This window comes from Mesitornis unicolor, unplaced genomic scaffold, assembly GCF_000695765.1.
Source record: "Mesitornis unicolor isolate BGI_N332 unplaced genomic scaffold, ASM69576v1 scaffold7604, whole genome shotgun sequence".
Classification (NCBI taxonomy): Eukaryota; Metazoa; Chordata; class Aves; order Mesitornithiformes; family Mesitornithidae; genus Mesitornis; species Mesitornis unicolor.
The window spans coordinates 77,252-90,385 of record NW_010179354.1 but is presented as its reverse complement, the minus strand read 5'-3'; the positions used below and the strand labels follow the sequence as shown (position 1 = coordinate 90,385).

The 13,134-nt window shown below is 48.9% G+C and overlaps 1 protein-coding gene across 1 annotated transcript in view; it reads left to right on the top strand.

Moving 5' to 3' along the window:
• LOC104539253 (netrin-1-like) overlaps nt 1–13,134 on the top strand; it is a gene marked incomplete at its 5' end in the record, with an annotated part of 46,818 nt that overhangs the window by 5,993 nt on the left and 27,691 nt on the right. Inside the window, 1 exon segment of the mRNA XM_010182729.1 lies at nt 10,686–10,835. Within this exon segment, the coding sequence (XP_010181031.1) occupies nt 10,686–10,835 (150 nt within the window).

The following is a 13,134-nucleotide window of genomic DNA, read 5'->3' as shown; positions in this document are numbered from 1 at the left end:
GGGCACGGTCTTCCACGGCTGTGAGAACCATTTTCTAGTTATATTTCTATACCACATTTGTTAGTGGCTATGCCTCAGTCGCCCCCTTCCCTGAGGCCTCATAATTCTTTGTATCAATATTATTCTAAGTGCTGAGCACTGATTTATGGTTTCAACATCTAAAACTTGTCATCAGCCACTCCTAGGCACACACAAACCAGAGAAAGTTTATAGAGATGCAGCTTTAAACTGTCCCATGCACACAGGTCACCGTGTGGAAGTGTTCCGGGGCAGCTCAGGAGGCTCAAGTGCCACCGCCACCAAGTGCCACCACCTCCAGGGCGCCTCCATGGCCCAGGGCAGAGCTACTGGGGCTGGTAAGGTCCCAAACAGGAGACATGATTACTACAGAGGCTCTTAAACGGTTTTGAGTTTGTAGTGTGATAGCATAGAAAAGGAGTGATTTTAACTTTTTCAATGAAGTTTGAGCTCACCGCAGCATGTCTACCTGGTCATGCCAGCTTTTAAACATCCACAGTTTAAATGACATGTAAGCAGCTACATCAAATGAAACAGCCGCTTCTGTGTAAGCCAGAGTGGGAAGAGTTTGCTGCATATTACTGGGGCAAACCCAGCAATTGAGACACTTTCTCATTGTTTCAAGCCAGATGGGGCTCCATGTACCGGCCTTCATCCTGCTCCCCCTTCCACGTGTGCCTTCCAGCTCCAAGGATTTTTTTAATTGAGTCTGATCCATATGAACCACCAGTGAGGAACAACCCAAATGTGGGAGCTGTGCACAGTCCTTTCACCCAGCCCAAGGCAGCTCCATCACCTCCACACAGCACATGGGGGCAGTGCCACATGCTGGGGAACACATCTAGGGACCACAGACCTCATGTTTGAGTTCCACATTTTTAGCCACTGGTGATCTGAAGTGGTCATACTTCCTGCTTCTCTGCACGTCCCCCTGAAAGTATTGGGGTTAGTTCTCCTTTTTGGTGCAAATTAACTGGGATGAGGGTAAAATCCTAATGTCTGGTTCCCCCAGAAATTCATCAGTGACTTTTTCTTGTCTCTGACTTATGATCAGGGCCACCTCCTACCACACAGCAGCATTTAAACAGGTATTTGTTTTCAGTGGGATTTATTTTAGGCATTGTGGGACTGAAGCCTGAATGCTCAGAGTGAACACAGGGGACCAGTGGGAGACCACTCGCCAGGGGCTGGCAGAGAACCAAGGGGCATCACCATGGGCAAGGTGGCTCTGCCATCTGCATCCTTGAGGAAGTGCAGATGCCGGAGGTCTCTGGTCTGCTACAGTTTCCAGAAGTTGGCTTAGTAGGTCAGCAACAAACAAACAAACACACAAAAGGCAAAATAAAAAAAAAGAGAGAGGAAAAAAAAGAAGAAAGCAAGAGAGGTTTGTCTGTGCCTGGTGATAAGATCAGAGCAAAATCACCTCCATGCCAAAAAATTTCCTTAAGCTGCAGCTGTCTTCAAACTCCAGGAAAGTCAATAATTCCACATATTGCTCCCACCCAGGAGCATTTTGCTGCATGATTTGACTCGGACTCTTGGGGCTACAGTGCTGGGCAGATGCTGCGCACCCCAGCCCCACAGCAGTGCCAACAGAGAGGGGCTGCTTCCTAGCCTAGGCCCTCCGTTCTCCTCCAAAAAGCCATGTTGGCACTTCCCAAGCCCTTTTCAGAAAAGCTCCCCTCTCTTCTAGGAGCATCTTTTGGCCGAATCAGTAGAGACTAACTTGCATTTAAAAGCAATTTTGAAACAGATCTGGTTTAAGGAAGGGTAGGTGTGGAAGGGACTTTTGAAATATCTTCAGATGGACTGGGAAGATGTCTGGAAACAAGACAGCATCTCATGGGGCAGCACAGACCCTGGAGTGTGGCTCTGAGGTGTGTGCTCAGCATCCCCAGCCCAGCCAAAAGCAACCACTCCCATGGGAGATGCACCCAGGGCCCCGGCAATGCCACATGTGCTGCCCCACAGACACTCTTCCACAAAAGCACCCACCAGTTGTTTCTTCCACCCAAATGAGTAAAAGCAGGGCCCAAAGCACCAACTTCCAGGAATTCAGCACCAGGGGAGTTGATCTGGAGATGCGTTTCTGCTGCAATGGGAGATCTTCAACACTTTTAGCATGGGAAGGAGGAGCATCTCCATGAATGAATGAGCTGAAAGAGCATGAGAAAGGGTAAAAGCCATGGCAGAATCGCCAAGGACTGTGTGGGGCTTGCAGAGTATGGGACAAGATGCTCTGCTGAATCTGGGGATCCAAGACAGGTAATGGAGGAGACTCAGCCAGAGACCCCCTGAAGGACTTTAAGCAGCCTGGAAACCTCCCCCAGCACCTCCAGAGGTGAGATGGACCTCACAGCTGAGTCCCAAATCCATGTTAGACTTATAGGTGATCTAGCCTATTAGGGGAGTTCAGTGTTGATTTCCTGAAAAGAGCTCTGCATTTCTGAAAAGGCTCATCCTTGCAATTTTGGTGCCTGAGAGGAGTTTTGCTGGCTCACTGTGGGACTGACCGCCTTTAGAACTGCGGTTTGGGTTTGGTTTTTCAGCAGATATATGTCCGTAAGTGATCCTGAAGGGCAGGTTTGGGCTGTGATTTTTTCAGACGTGGCAAGGTGTGACACAATGCGGGGGGGGGGCAGGATTTGTACCGTATTATAAAAAAAAAACCCACAACAACAAACAAAACAACAGACTAAAACTCAGTTCTCCATCTCAAGTCTCAGACTAAGAAGTTGCTAAATCCATTTGCATAGCCAGACCTTTGCATATCTCCAAGACAGAGGAAAGAAAAGGAGTAATTTGCCTTCCCCATAAATATTTTCAAACTATTTCGATAAGTTCCTGCTTCAGATCAATTATCCAGAGTGAAAAGTCCTCCAGACCTCTCAGGTACTGAACGTTAACACAAGGGTCAGTTGCTCTCATCCATGGGCCCTGTGCAGATTTTAAGCATACTAAAATGAAAAGGCTTTTATTCTCGTAGAAAAAGAGATATTTTCCATCCAAACTTATTCATCTCAGAGAATCTCATTGCACTTTCTTTATGGGCACTTGAGGTGCTAGGGGGATTCTCCCCACTGGGGATGCTTTAGTGTCTGATAAGGGCTGTGCACACCGAAGGGATCCCCCTCTGCTAAGCTTCTTCTAGGGTTTCTGTCTCATCCACCTAATTGCCTCATTTTGTGAAGCTTGTGGCAACCTCATTATCTCTGAGACTTTTGCTTAGCTGCCAGACTTGAATGAAATATTATTAGTGGGAGAATACGATTGTAGGAACCTGATTTCCTCAGAGGCCAGGCTAAAAACACATCAGGAGGAGAAATGGTTTGTCTTTTTTCCCGCCCCCCCTCCCCCCCAAGAAGTATTTTCCCACCCGCTCTTTCTCAAGCAATGTATCCCATGAGAGCAGGTTGAGCCTTATTTTGCTTTATAGCACCAGGACACCGTGCCCATGCCCCACTCAGCTGCCCATCGCCTGGCCAGAGCTGCCCCCAGGGGTCTTTGACCAGACTTTACATTTTTCAGTGGAAAAATAAAAGGGATGACATTCTCCATGACAAAACTCAAGTCCTGCCAGCAAAGCGGAGAGAAGGAAGCCCCAGTGCTTCATCCCTGGGTGTCTCAGCATCCCCATCGCTCTCCCCAGCAGCTTCTCTGGCTCCGCTGCTGTCACTCGAAAGGTGGAACTCTGAGACGACAGGGGAATTTTTAACAATTTTTTAACAAGAGGATTTCCAACCGTTTTGGAAAGTGCTGCCATAATTGTCTTATTGTCTGTATTACTAATGCCTGCCATAGCGCGCCTGCCCAAAAAGTGGATTTATTACGGTGGTTCAAAGCCCCCTCTGGATTAGCAGTGACTCTTGCTCAGTGGAGGCATTGTGGGCCCTGTCTGTGACTTGTTACGGAGAAGACAAAGACAAGGTCTAATCTGTGAAATTTGGCCCAAACCACAGGGCGCCAAAGCCCTTGGCTTCCACAAGTGCCAGTGCAGGAGGAAGAAATGGGAGAGCCCTGAGAAGCAGCGCAGGAGGAGGGACACTGTGAAACACCGAGAGATTATTTGGCTTTGCCTGATAAAAGAGGGAATTCATTTTCTGCTGGCAAGAAACCTTTAAATCTCCAAGAGAATGTGCTGAGGGACATTGTGCATGAACATGATCCTTTGGAGAACTAAATCCAGTTCACAATATCGCAGACAGACTGACGGTCTCATTGCAAAGCAGTTAATATTTAAAGCCATTATTAGTATTCAGAGTTAACGCAGAGACGTTTCAACCTCTGCTTCTGGTTAGCAAACTAGCTGGGGCCAGACTGGGTGAGTACACACTGAATACCACAGTTTCTCTTCCCTGTGACATAAATCTGTGGGATTTGCAGGACGTGCCACCTGTGGTGGAGATGCTCTGCTGTTCAATAGTTGCTCATTCCTGCAGGATCCCAACCCCAGAGCCAGCATAAACCTCTCTGCATGTCTCAGGTGCACAGGCATCAGATCAGAACTCTCCTCCCACCATCAGATTACCAGCATAGGTCTCCCAGAGAAGGAGCACTGATTGTTTTGAATTGTTTCCCCAAACACAGGAGCCAAAGCAAACCTGCTAATAAAACCCTGCCCAGGTCAGGTCTTCAAGGCTGGGGTCGTCTCTGGGAGGGGTTACAGCTACGGGGGACAACCAGATCCACCCCAGGGGTATCCAACACCTTTCATTCCCTGGCCACGTGTGTTCAGGATTGAAAATACCCATGTTACTGAAGACGGTGGAGCAGGAAAAGTATAACTCTAAAAGTACAAAAAAGACGCTACGTAAGTAATGATCTGAACCGTATCTCTAAATACTCAAACATAAGACTAAGTGAAATAAGTTTACTGCATCAGGATGACACAGGCTGTGTTATTGAAGCAACAGGCAGAAATGAGCTGTTTTGACATTTTACTGTTTAAAATATTGTCGGAATCAAAGCGTCCACACAAGAAGCTCGATTTTGGTGCATTTTTTTTCCAGCTTCTGTAGCCACATTTTTCACTAAAGTTGGAGTCTTTGGAGGAAAGAAGAAAAGCAACCAAAGGGAGGCAATTTTGGCCATGATTCTGGAAAAGCATTTAAAAGCCTGGTTAAATATAAATGTGTACCTAAGGGACATTGGCTACATGGGACTTAAATTCAGACTTAAAACCGAGCATGATTTCCTGAGGAAGGTTCTTTCTCCATCCAGGAACTTTCATCAGCGACTATTGCAAATTAAGGTGTTTTTTTAGTACTTGAATGTGTTGCTGATTTACTGCTTAGAGCATGGTGTATCACAGAGCAGTCACGCTTTGGGCTTTTACATCTGGAAGCCCTGCAATGTGTGTTATTGTTGCAGATACAGGAAACCTAGACATCCCATGAAATCAAACCTCTTTCTGTTGTTCAGTCAAATGGCTTTTTCATCATTCTGAAAAAACTTCCCAGTGAAACAGCTTCCCCGAAAACAGGAAGATGCTAATTCTCAAAAAATGCAGGTCTTTTCAGGTACCTTCTCAAAAAAGGTCACACTTGAAGAGAGCTAAGCCTGGAGATTTATCCTTCTGTTTACCTTTCAACACACGTGTGAGGGGGAAGATTAGCCACTGGGAATGCCTTCGACCAAAATTCAGAGATGGAAAAATATTTGCATTTTTGTCATGCTATTTGTCAACCTTTGGTGGGCCAGAGACATCCCAGCAAGTTCAGCCACTTGTCTGGAGCATTTTGCACCCCTTCGTGCATGGTCCAAAGTTATGTTTTCAGATATTTTTCAGTCTCAAACCAGCACGATCTCAGCGGAAGCACAGAAATGTGCCGCTGCCTGTGCTTGAGTGGACAACGCTCTGCCTCAGCAGATCTGTGCATATAATACTGGCTTGTCTTGGAAGCCTCAGACAGAGATATGAAACTCTACAGCGGACAGTTTTGCAATAGCATGCCCCCAGGGGAAATCTTTTCCTAACTGCAGGCAGTTAGTAGCTGGCTTGGAGTGCTTATATCCGTATATATATTAATCCCAGCTAATGTAACTACAGATGTTCTCATTCATAGGCCTATCTAATCCTGTTGGGCCTTTGCCATGGTGTCTCGTAGCATGAGTTCTACGAGTTAATTACGTGCGGTGCAAAGAAGCATTTCCTTTTATCACTGTAAAAGGTTGTCTTTTAAATGCATTGAATGTCCCTTTGTTCCTGTATTTTAAGGACCACTGAAGAGGAGCACCTGTCTGACCTTCCCAGTGCTGTGCATTACTTGGCATGCCTCCATCGTCTCTTGGCAAGGCATTTCTAATCTTTTCTGTCGCCCTCAGATGGGTGCTTCTCTGTGCCTTTCACTCCCGTTCCCCAGCTGAGGACACGCTATTGATTTCTATAGTGTCATGATATTATATTCAGTGTTACTCTCTACCCCTTTCATAATACAACCTACTATCTTGGTGCTCTTCTGAGCTCCGTTGCAATCAGCCAGATGTTTCATTGACTCCTAAATCTTTTCCTGGAGTGGCTGCAGTTAATTGGGACCCTTCAGCCTGGATGAGCCATCCTGTTCCCTCCTCCCAATTACACATCCTGCTGTGCGCTGGTTTTTGTCTGCTATCCCCTCACCCATTTGGCCACTTTGGGTCGGTCCCACAGAAGACTTACATGGTCTCCTCACGTCTGGACTAGCCAAGCTGAAGGTGATCACCCAGAAGTGCTGTTAGCTCCCTGCTTTCCAGGTCATAGCTATTATTTAAGAAAAATCAGCTTCTGTGGGCAGAGGTACCCCCAATGCTACCCTCCTTGCCCATTAAAACTTCACCATATACGCCTGCTCCTTGTTTTCTCCTCCACAACCAGCTTTTCAGCACAAAATTACTTCATTTTTCACTAGTAATTCCTCGTCATCTCTGCCACAGACACTCATTGACAATTTTTCTTAAAGATTTTCTGACAGAACTAAACCATGACAGTTATTTTCCTTCCCTTGACGCTGTGTGAACAGATTGAAGACATGCTGTTTTCTTGCACCACCACCATTCTTGCTCGCTCCTCTCCTAACCCATCCACTACACCATTGCATTCTCCTCTATGGGGTGATCTTTTTAAGCAAGGCATGTGGATACAGAGATAAATCAGCTGTTATCCCCCTGATTAGCTCTAATGATGTCCCAGGCATCCTCCTTCCCTGCTCAGGAAGGTTTTCTCAGCTCTGGTGTCTCATGGTCTCTGCTCTGCTCAGTGCAGGGGACTGCTGATGCTCTGCATCACACTGAGTGACAGACAAACACTTGCACCCAGGGAAGTCAGGGCATGAAAACAAATTTTGTGAACCAAAAAGTTCCTGACAGAAAGGCAGTGAAGGTGCCAAAAGGGTGTTTGCACCAATGGCACCCCTGTTGCGACTCTAGTGCAATCTCTCATCAATTTGGGATTGCAACCCAATGGAATTTGGACTGTACTGAAAAAATCAGCATTAACCACCAGCAGCCTAGCTGCTCCATGGCTTGGGAAGGAGAAAAGCCTCTAATTGCTAGCTGCAAGTGTTTGCACTGGCCAGGGAACTGCAAATTGCCTTTAATTGCTCCTAATTGCTGGCACTGGTTCAGTTCCTCCAGGACAGGGACAGCAAATGTACATCTGCAGACACTGCTAAGACTACCTCCTGCCTCCCCACACCAGGAGGAGTGAGTTGATGCTGATTTGAAGAGTTTTCTGGAAGACAGAAAAGTCAAAAGGGGGTCAGGACTTTGAGGAGCTGGAGACCTGCTGCCCATGGCAGTCATCCTGGACTCGCAGGGTCCTGTGCTGCAACAAAGAGTTGGGGACCAGGGCAGAAAGCACATCCCTGCACCCAGAGAGTATTCACCCCATGGGGTGCTGGAGGGAGTGATCAGCATTACCTGTGGCTTTCTCCTCATGAGGTCCCAGACCAAGGCTCCCTGGTTCCCAGCTCCTCACTTGTCTACTCTGTAAACTTAGGCACATCACATGTGTCTGTGGGGACATGGCTAACACGTGTGACCATGGGGACACAGCTAACGCCTGTGCTGCAGGGGCCTACCAGGAGCCCGGCCTGGGGAGCGGGTAGACAACCTCAGACAGATACGGCTGCAAAAATAACCACGGCAGCTTTGGACAAGCTGTGCCGAGGCATTACCTCATGAGAGAAGGAAGGAGCAGCATTGCTATTTATTTATGTGGTGTCCAAAAGAGCGCTCTGTGCTCTGCAGCCCATCCTCCAAGAGCCTGAGTCTGTAAACCTTACTAATCACAAAAGCTTTTTTCCTTTTTTTCTCTCTCCCATCCAAGCGGTCCCACTGAAATCCATGCAATCCATTCACAGGGGGGAGGATTACTCACAGGATGGGGGTTTGCAGGCGATGTTTGAAACCAGCACTGCACAGCCCCAGAGGGGACGCCTGAAACATGAGACATGTTCCTCCCCATCCTCCTGCCCTTTGCCTCTTCTTGTGTAACCCTTCCCTGATTTGCTTATTTTTGTATTAACTCCTGCCTCTCTGCTCCTCTTTAACTTTGTTCCTTTTTCAGGAATTAACGTATTTGTGTTTCCTTTCCCCCAGCAGTATTGAAGCCATCCCTTTGGATGTGCAGGTTTTCTCACCTAAACATGGCTCTGCTCTCTGCACTCATCACCAGCCACACCGATTTAACATTAAAACTTTTCCAGTCAAAGCTGGACTTGACAGAAAAGTAAATTTTGTGCTACAGGCAGGTTTGCAAGCTGCTGGTTCCCAGAGGCAGCTCAAGGCAGGGGACAAGGAAGAGCAGGACTTTTAATCAAAAAACCCAAATCAGAAATGTTAGGTAAGGAGGAGAAAATAAGCAAAAGATTTGTTGTTCTTTCTTTTTTGTCCCCTCCCATGTGAAAAATCATCAGTTTTTGGCAAGGCGCTGTCTCTTCCAATCCAGCACTGGTGGAGCTGGGGACTACATTAGTTTGCTTGTGCTTTAGGGTGGGCCACACAGGGACAGGATGCCCTGTGCAGGCAGAAGGGGACATCTCAGTGCAGGAGGGGCTACAGGCATCGCCCAAATGCCGCTGGGGGAGAAACCAGCCTGGGAGCTGCTGCCCAGTAACCACAAAGTTCACACTAGGGGCTGCTGGTGCAGGGAGCAGGGACAGAATGGTCCTGGGGCGGGTTGGAGGGAGGCTTGAGCCAAACACCACAACCTGGACACCCAACACAGATGAACACGGGGTGTGAGCTGCTGTCCCAAGATGAGGTGGATTTAGGGTGTCTCAGAGCTGGGGTCGGCGGGGGCAAGACAAACCAAAGAGTCCAGCACAAACCCTCATAGGAGGATATTTGAAAGTCAACCCAGCCACTGGAGCCCATGGAGACCTCATGCTGGTCCCAATTCACAGACAGGTTTCGGGCAGTGGGGCAGGTTCTCCCCCAAACCCTCTTTCTGGCAGGCAGCTGCCCCCAGGGGCAGGAGGAGAGAGGCATCAGCACTCCCCGGGGAGGTTTTGGCTGGCTGCTTCCAAGGATTCTGCACCAGCAAAGGGAAGCTTTCCTGCCTTTCCCTGCCACCGCTCAGCAGGGGCAGACCACAGTCTGGCACAGCGCTTGCAGCTCTTAGAAATCAGGGCTGTTAACAAATGTGCGAGGCCATAATCCTTTTGGAGCAGTGATGATAACAAGCCCCAGTGCTTTTTTTTTCTTGGCTGTTTTTTTTTTTTCTAACAACCAGCTGCGCCGGTAAGTCCCACTGTGGGAAATGAGATGGTGAATGATTTCAAGTGCAGTATTTACATCCCCTGCCAAACCCTTCACATCTGCCCAGCTCTGCCGTCAAGCCTCCATCCATCTGGCCGGGAACAGCAGGTCCTCCAGCCTCCTGCATCCCACAAGGGCATTTCCTTCCTGCGCCCACAGTGCCAGCAGCCAGGGATGCTGCTCAGCGGGAAGGGCTCGAGTAAAAGCACTGAAAGGAGAGTGGTTTGGGTTGGTTTGGGTTTTTTTTTGTAGTGCACGTGAAATGAATTCCCAATGTCTCTGAAAGCAATTGCTTCCTGCCCGAGATCTCGTGTGCTGAAGGGGTGATGAAATGCTCCTTGATTTTTTTACCTCTTCCTTACAGTACTGCCACTGCCCTGGGGAGCACAGGGAGGGTTGAAGCCAGGGTGGGGGTAGTGGGTGCTGTGACTCCCCCTGTTGTTCTGGCTGTGCTGTCTTTCCTGCTCCCCTCTTCAAGTCCTGCAGACTCTTGATCACAGCACCCATGGGATGAGCCAGTCGCAGTGTCCATGGGTGGGTAATCTTGAGCAGGGACATCCCCCATGCTGTTCCCCCAGGTCTGTAGAGCACTCGTTGCCTTGGACGAGACATCCTGGTTGCGGTTCCCATCCTTGCAGAGTGACTGCCTATGTCTGGGCCACCCCCTCTCTGGTGCTGTCCTCTTTGTCCCCCAGTGATGGCCTCATGCATCCCTCTGCCAAATGCCACCTCTGTTTCAGGTCAGCACAGTTGCTGGCTGGACAAGATGTTTGCCACAGGTCCAGCACCAGCTGCTGAAAAGGTGTGGCCGTGTCCTGAGAGCTACCAGCAGCCCACAGCACCCACCCTGCTCCCCACTGACACCACAACACCTCCTGTGCTCTCTTTCCTCTCCCCTTAACCCTCTTGTTGTGTGTTGCCCCCCACAGAGTGCGATTGCCATCCTGTGGGAGCAGCCGGCCAAACCTGTAACCAAACCACGGGCCAGTGTCCCTGTAAGGACGGCGTCACCGGCATCACCTGCAATCGATGCGCCAAAGGCTACCAGCAAAGTCGGTCTCCCATCGCCCCCTGCATAAGTAGGTGGATTGCTCTTTTGATGTCTGTATTTTAGAAATATTAACCATTATAAATCTGCAGGAGCTGCTGCCCAGGGTGAACAGCAACTAATCTCACCACACATGCACCAACGGGCAGTACTTGGTGGACAGAGCTGCCTGGGTACCCCTACCAGCTGCCAAATTTTGGGCCAGACACCCTTTCTCCACCTTCTCCTGCTGAAGAAAACATACATTCCAGGGTGGTTTTTTGTCACTTGAGATTCATTCTTCCCCGTGTCGCAATGGGACAGTAAGAGCTCAAACCAGATGCTAGCTTCCCTGAGATGCTACAGTCATGGCTCCGGTATGCTTTGCAGCAAGTATGCACAAAGGTTTATCATTAATCGTTCCCCAGGGCCATGGTAAATCAGAGAGTAAATTGTTCCTTGCATCACCTCCCTTGGGATTCATTGCACTAAATAAAGACAGACACAGAATTTCAACATGATCCAGCCAGGCATTTGGGCTGTGCTCACGCCTGCTGCCGAACCGGCGTGCTCGAGGCTGCTGGCCCCAGCCCTGCAACCCAGCCATCATCCTGGCACCCGTGAGAGCCCCTCACTTCTGTGTCACTGCAAAACATCCTTCCCAAGGAGCCACAGCTTTTGGTTGAAATGTTTTTCATGTAACATTATGGCCTGGCTACCAAGCTGCTGTGCAGTTGTTCGGAGTTTGATCTGCGCGAACAATGCTAAAGCAATTAAAGTGAGGATATGAGCAACTCGCAATTTGCTCATCCCAGAAAAACCCAAACAAGCACATTTTCATCCTTGAAAAATGTCAGTCAGCATATCCTGCTTGGGGAGGGGATGTAGTTCACACATTTTTTACATACATAGTGGAGGGCACTTGTTCTCCATCCCTACCTCACTGCTCTCCCTGGGCACCGCGAGGACACAGGTACACTGCAGCTAGCAAGGGGCTGTCTGCCTTGTCTGCAAAAGCACAGTTACTCTCTGATTTACCACTGCTTATAATTTTTTTTGTCTTAAAGACTTATAGCCATGCAAAGATCACCTCGTGGGGAATGAATAAGATACCAGTGGGATCTGTCAGCATAGCAGCCCACACTGGCAGGCACAAGCACCCATCCAGCCATCAGCTTTGGGATGGCTGTGCTGGCTGTTTGTGCACTGCCTGACTATGCACCGTGTGTTTCACATGGCCTGTGTTTAACTGCATGAGGGTGAATGACTCAAAAAGTCATCCAACACTAAGTGGGCTGCGCCTCTATGAGCTACTGCCATTGATAGATTGCAGATAGACCCCAGGAAACCCTGCCTGCATGGCTGGGTAGGTTCCCAAGGGCAAAAGAAGGAGTCAGATGCTGATGTCTAGCTCATGCCTAAATTCCACTTTCAAAATGGACTGGTAGGGTGTTCCCCTGCCAGGATTCCCAAGGATGCACAGAAGTTGCAGCACTGTGCCCTAAATATGGCAAAGATGTCAGTAATGAGAGATGAGTATGTGCGCTGGGGAAAAGAGATAACCTGGGCAAAACTGGGACCATATAATAATGTGCTCTGTCTGCAGCCCATCCTTTTCAACATCAACAAACACAGACAGACCTGGGCATGAAGATCCAGAACATTATGTGGTTTCAGCGACGCATACAAAGCCAGCCCCAAATCAAAACCAGAGACCACCGCATTGGCACCACATATGTTTATGTTTCCTTTAAATGTGTTAGATAACACAAACGGCCCAGCAGATAGATGCGATACCTGCACCTTATCTCACATGAGAGAAATGGGATGTAGGAAGCGCTGCCTCAGCCATGGACGGACGCAGCAGTGGGAAGGGAGGGACTACCCAGGGTCAGGGAGAGGTGACCACGCTCCCATTACCTGCTGGGGCTGGGCACTGCACAAAAAGCAGCTGCACCCCTCAAGGCCCTGCAAGGGCATCCCCCACCCTGAGGTACGCACTGGGACCTGGCAGCCGCAAGGGCTGTGTCAGGGCACCACAGCAATTGCTGGTTGTGACACTATATCAGGTACCTGTCTGGCTGTAGCCTGTTAGCTGGAGCAACGCTTAATCACCAAGCCATGCTGCTTCTAGCCACAAACCAAAAACTTTGATTTAAGAATCTCTTTCCCACACTATTCTGGGAGACCCAGGCCGCCATAGGATATGGTCCTGGTGTGCTGGTTTCTGGGGCTTTTGCAAGACTCCTTGCTGGAGGACATGGCTGGGAAGGGAAAATGTGGTGTGTGCAGGCACCAGGCACTTTGGGATCTGGAATAATGCCTCCTTCTTTCATCTTCCCTCCTTTCCT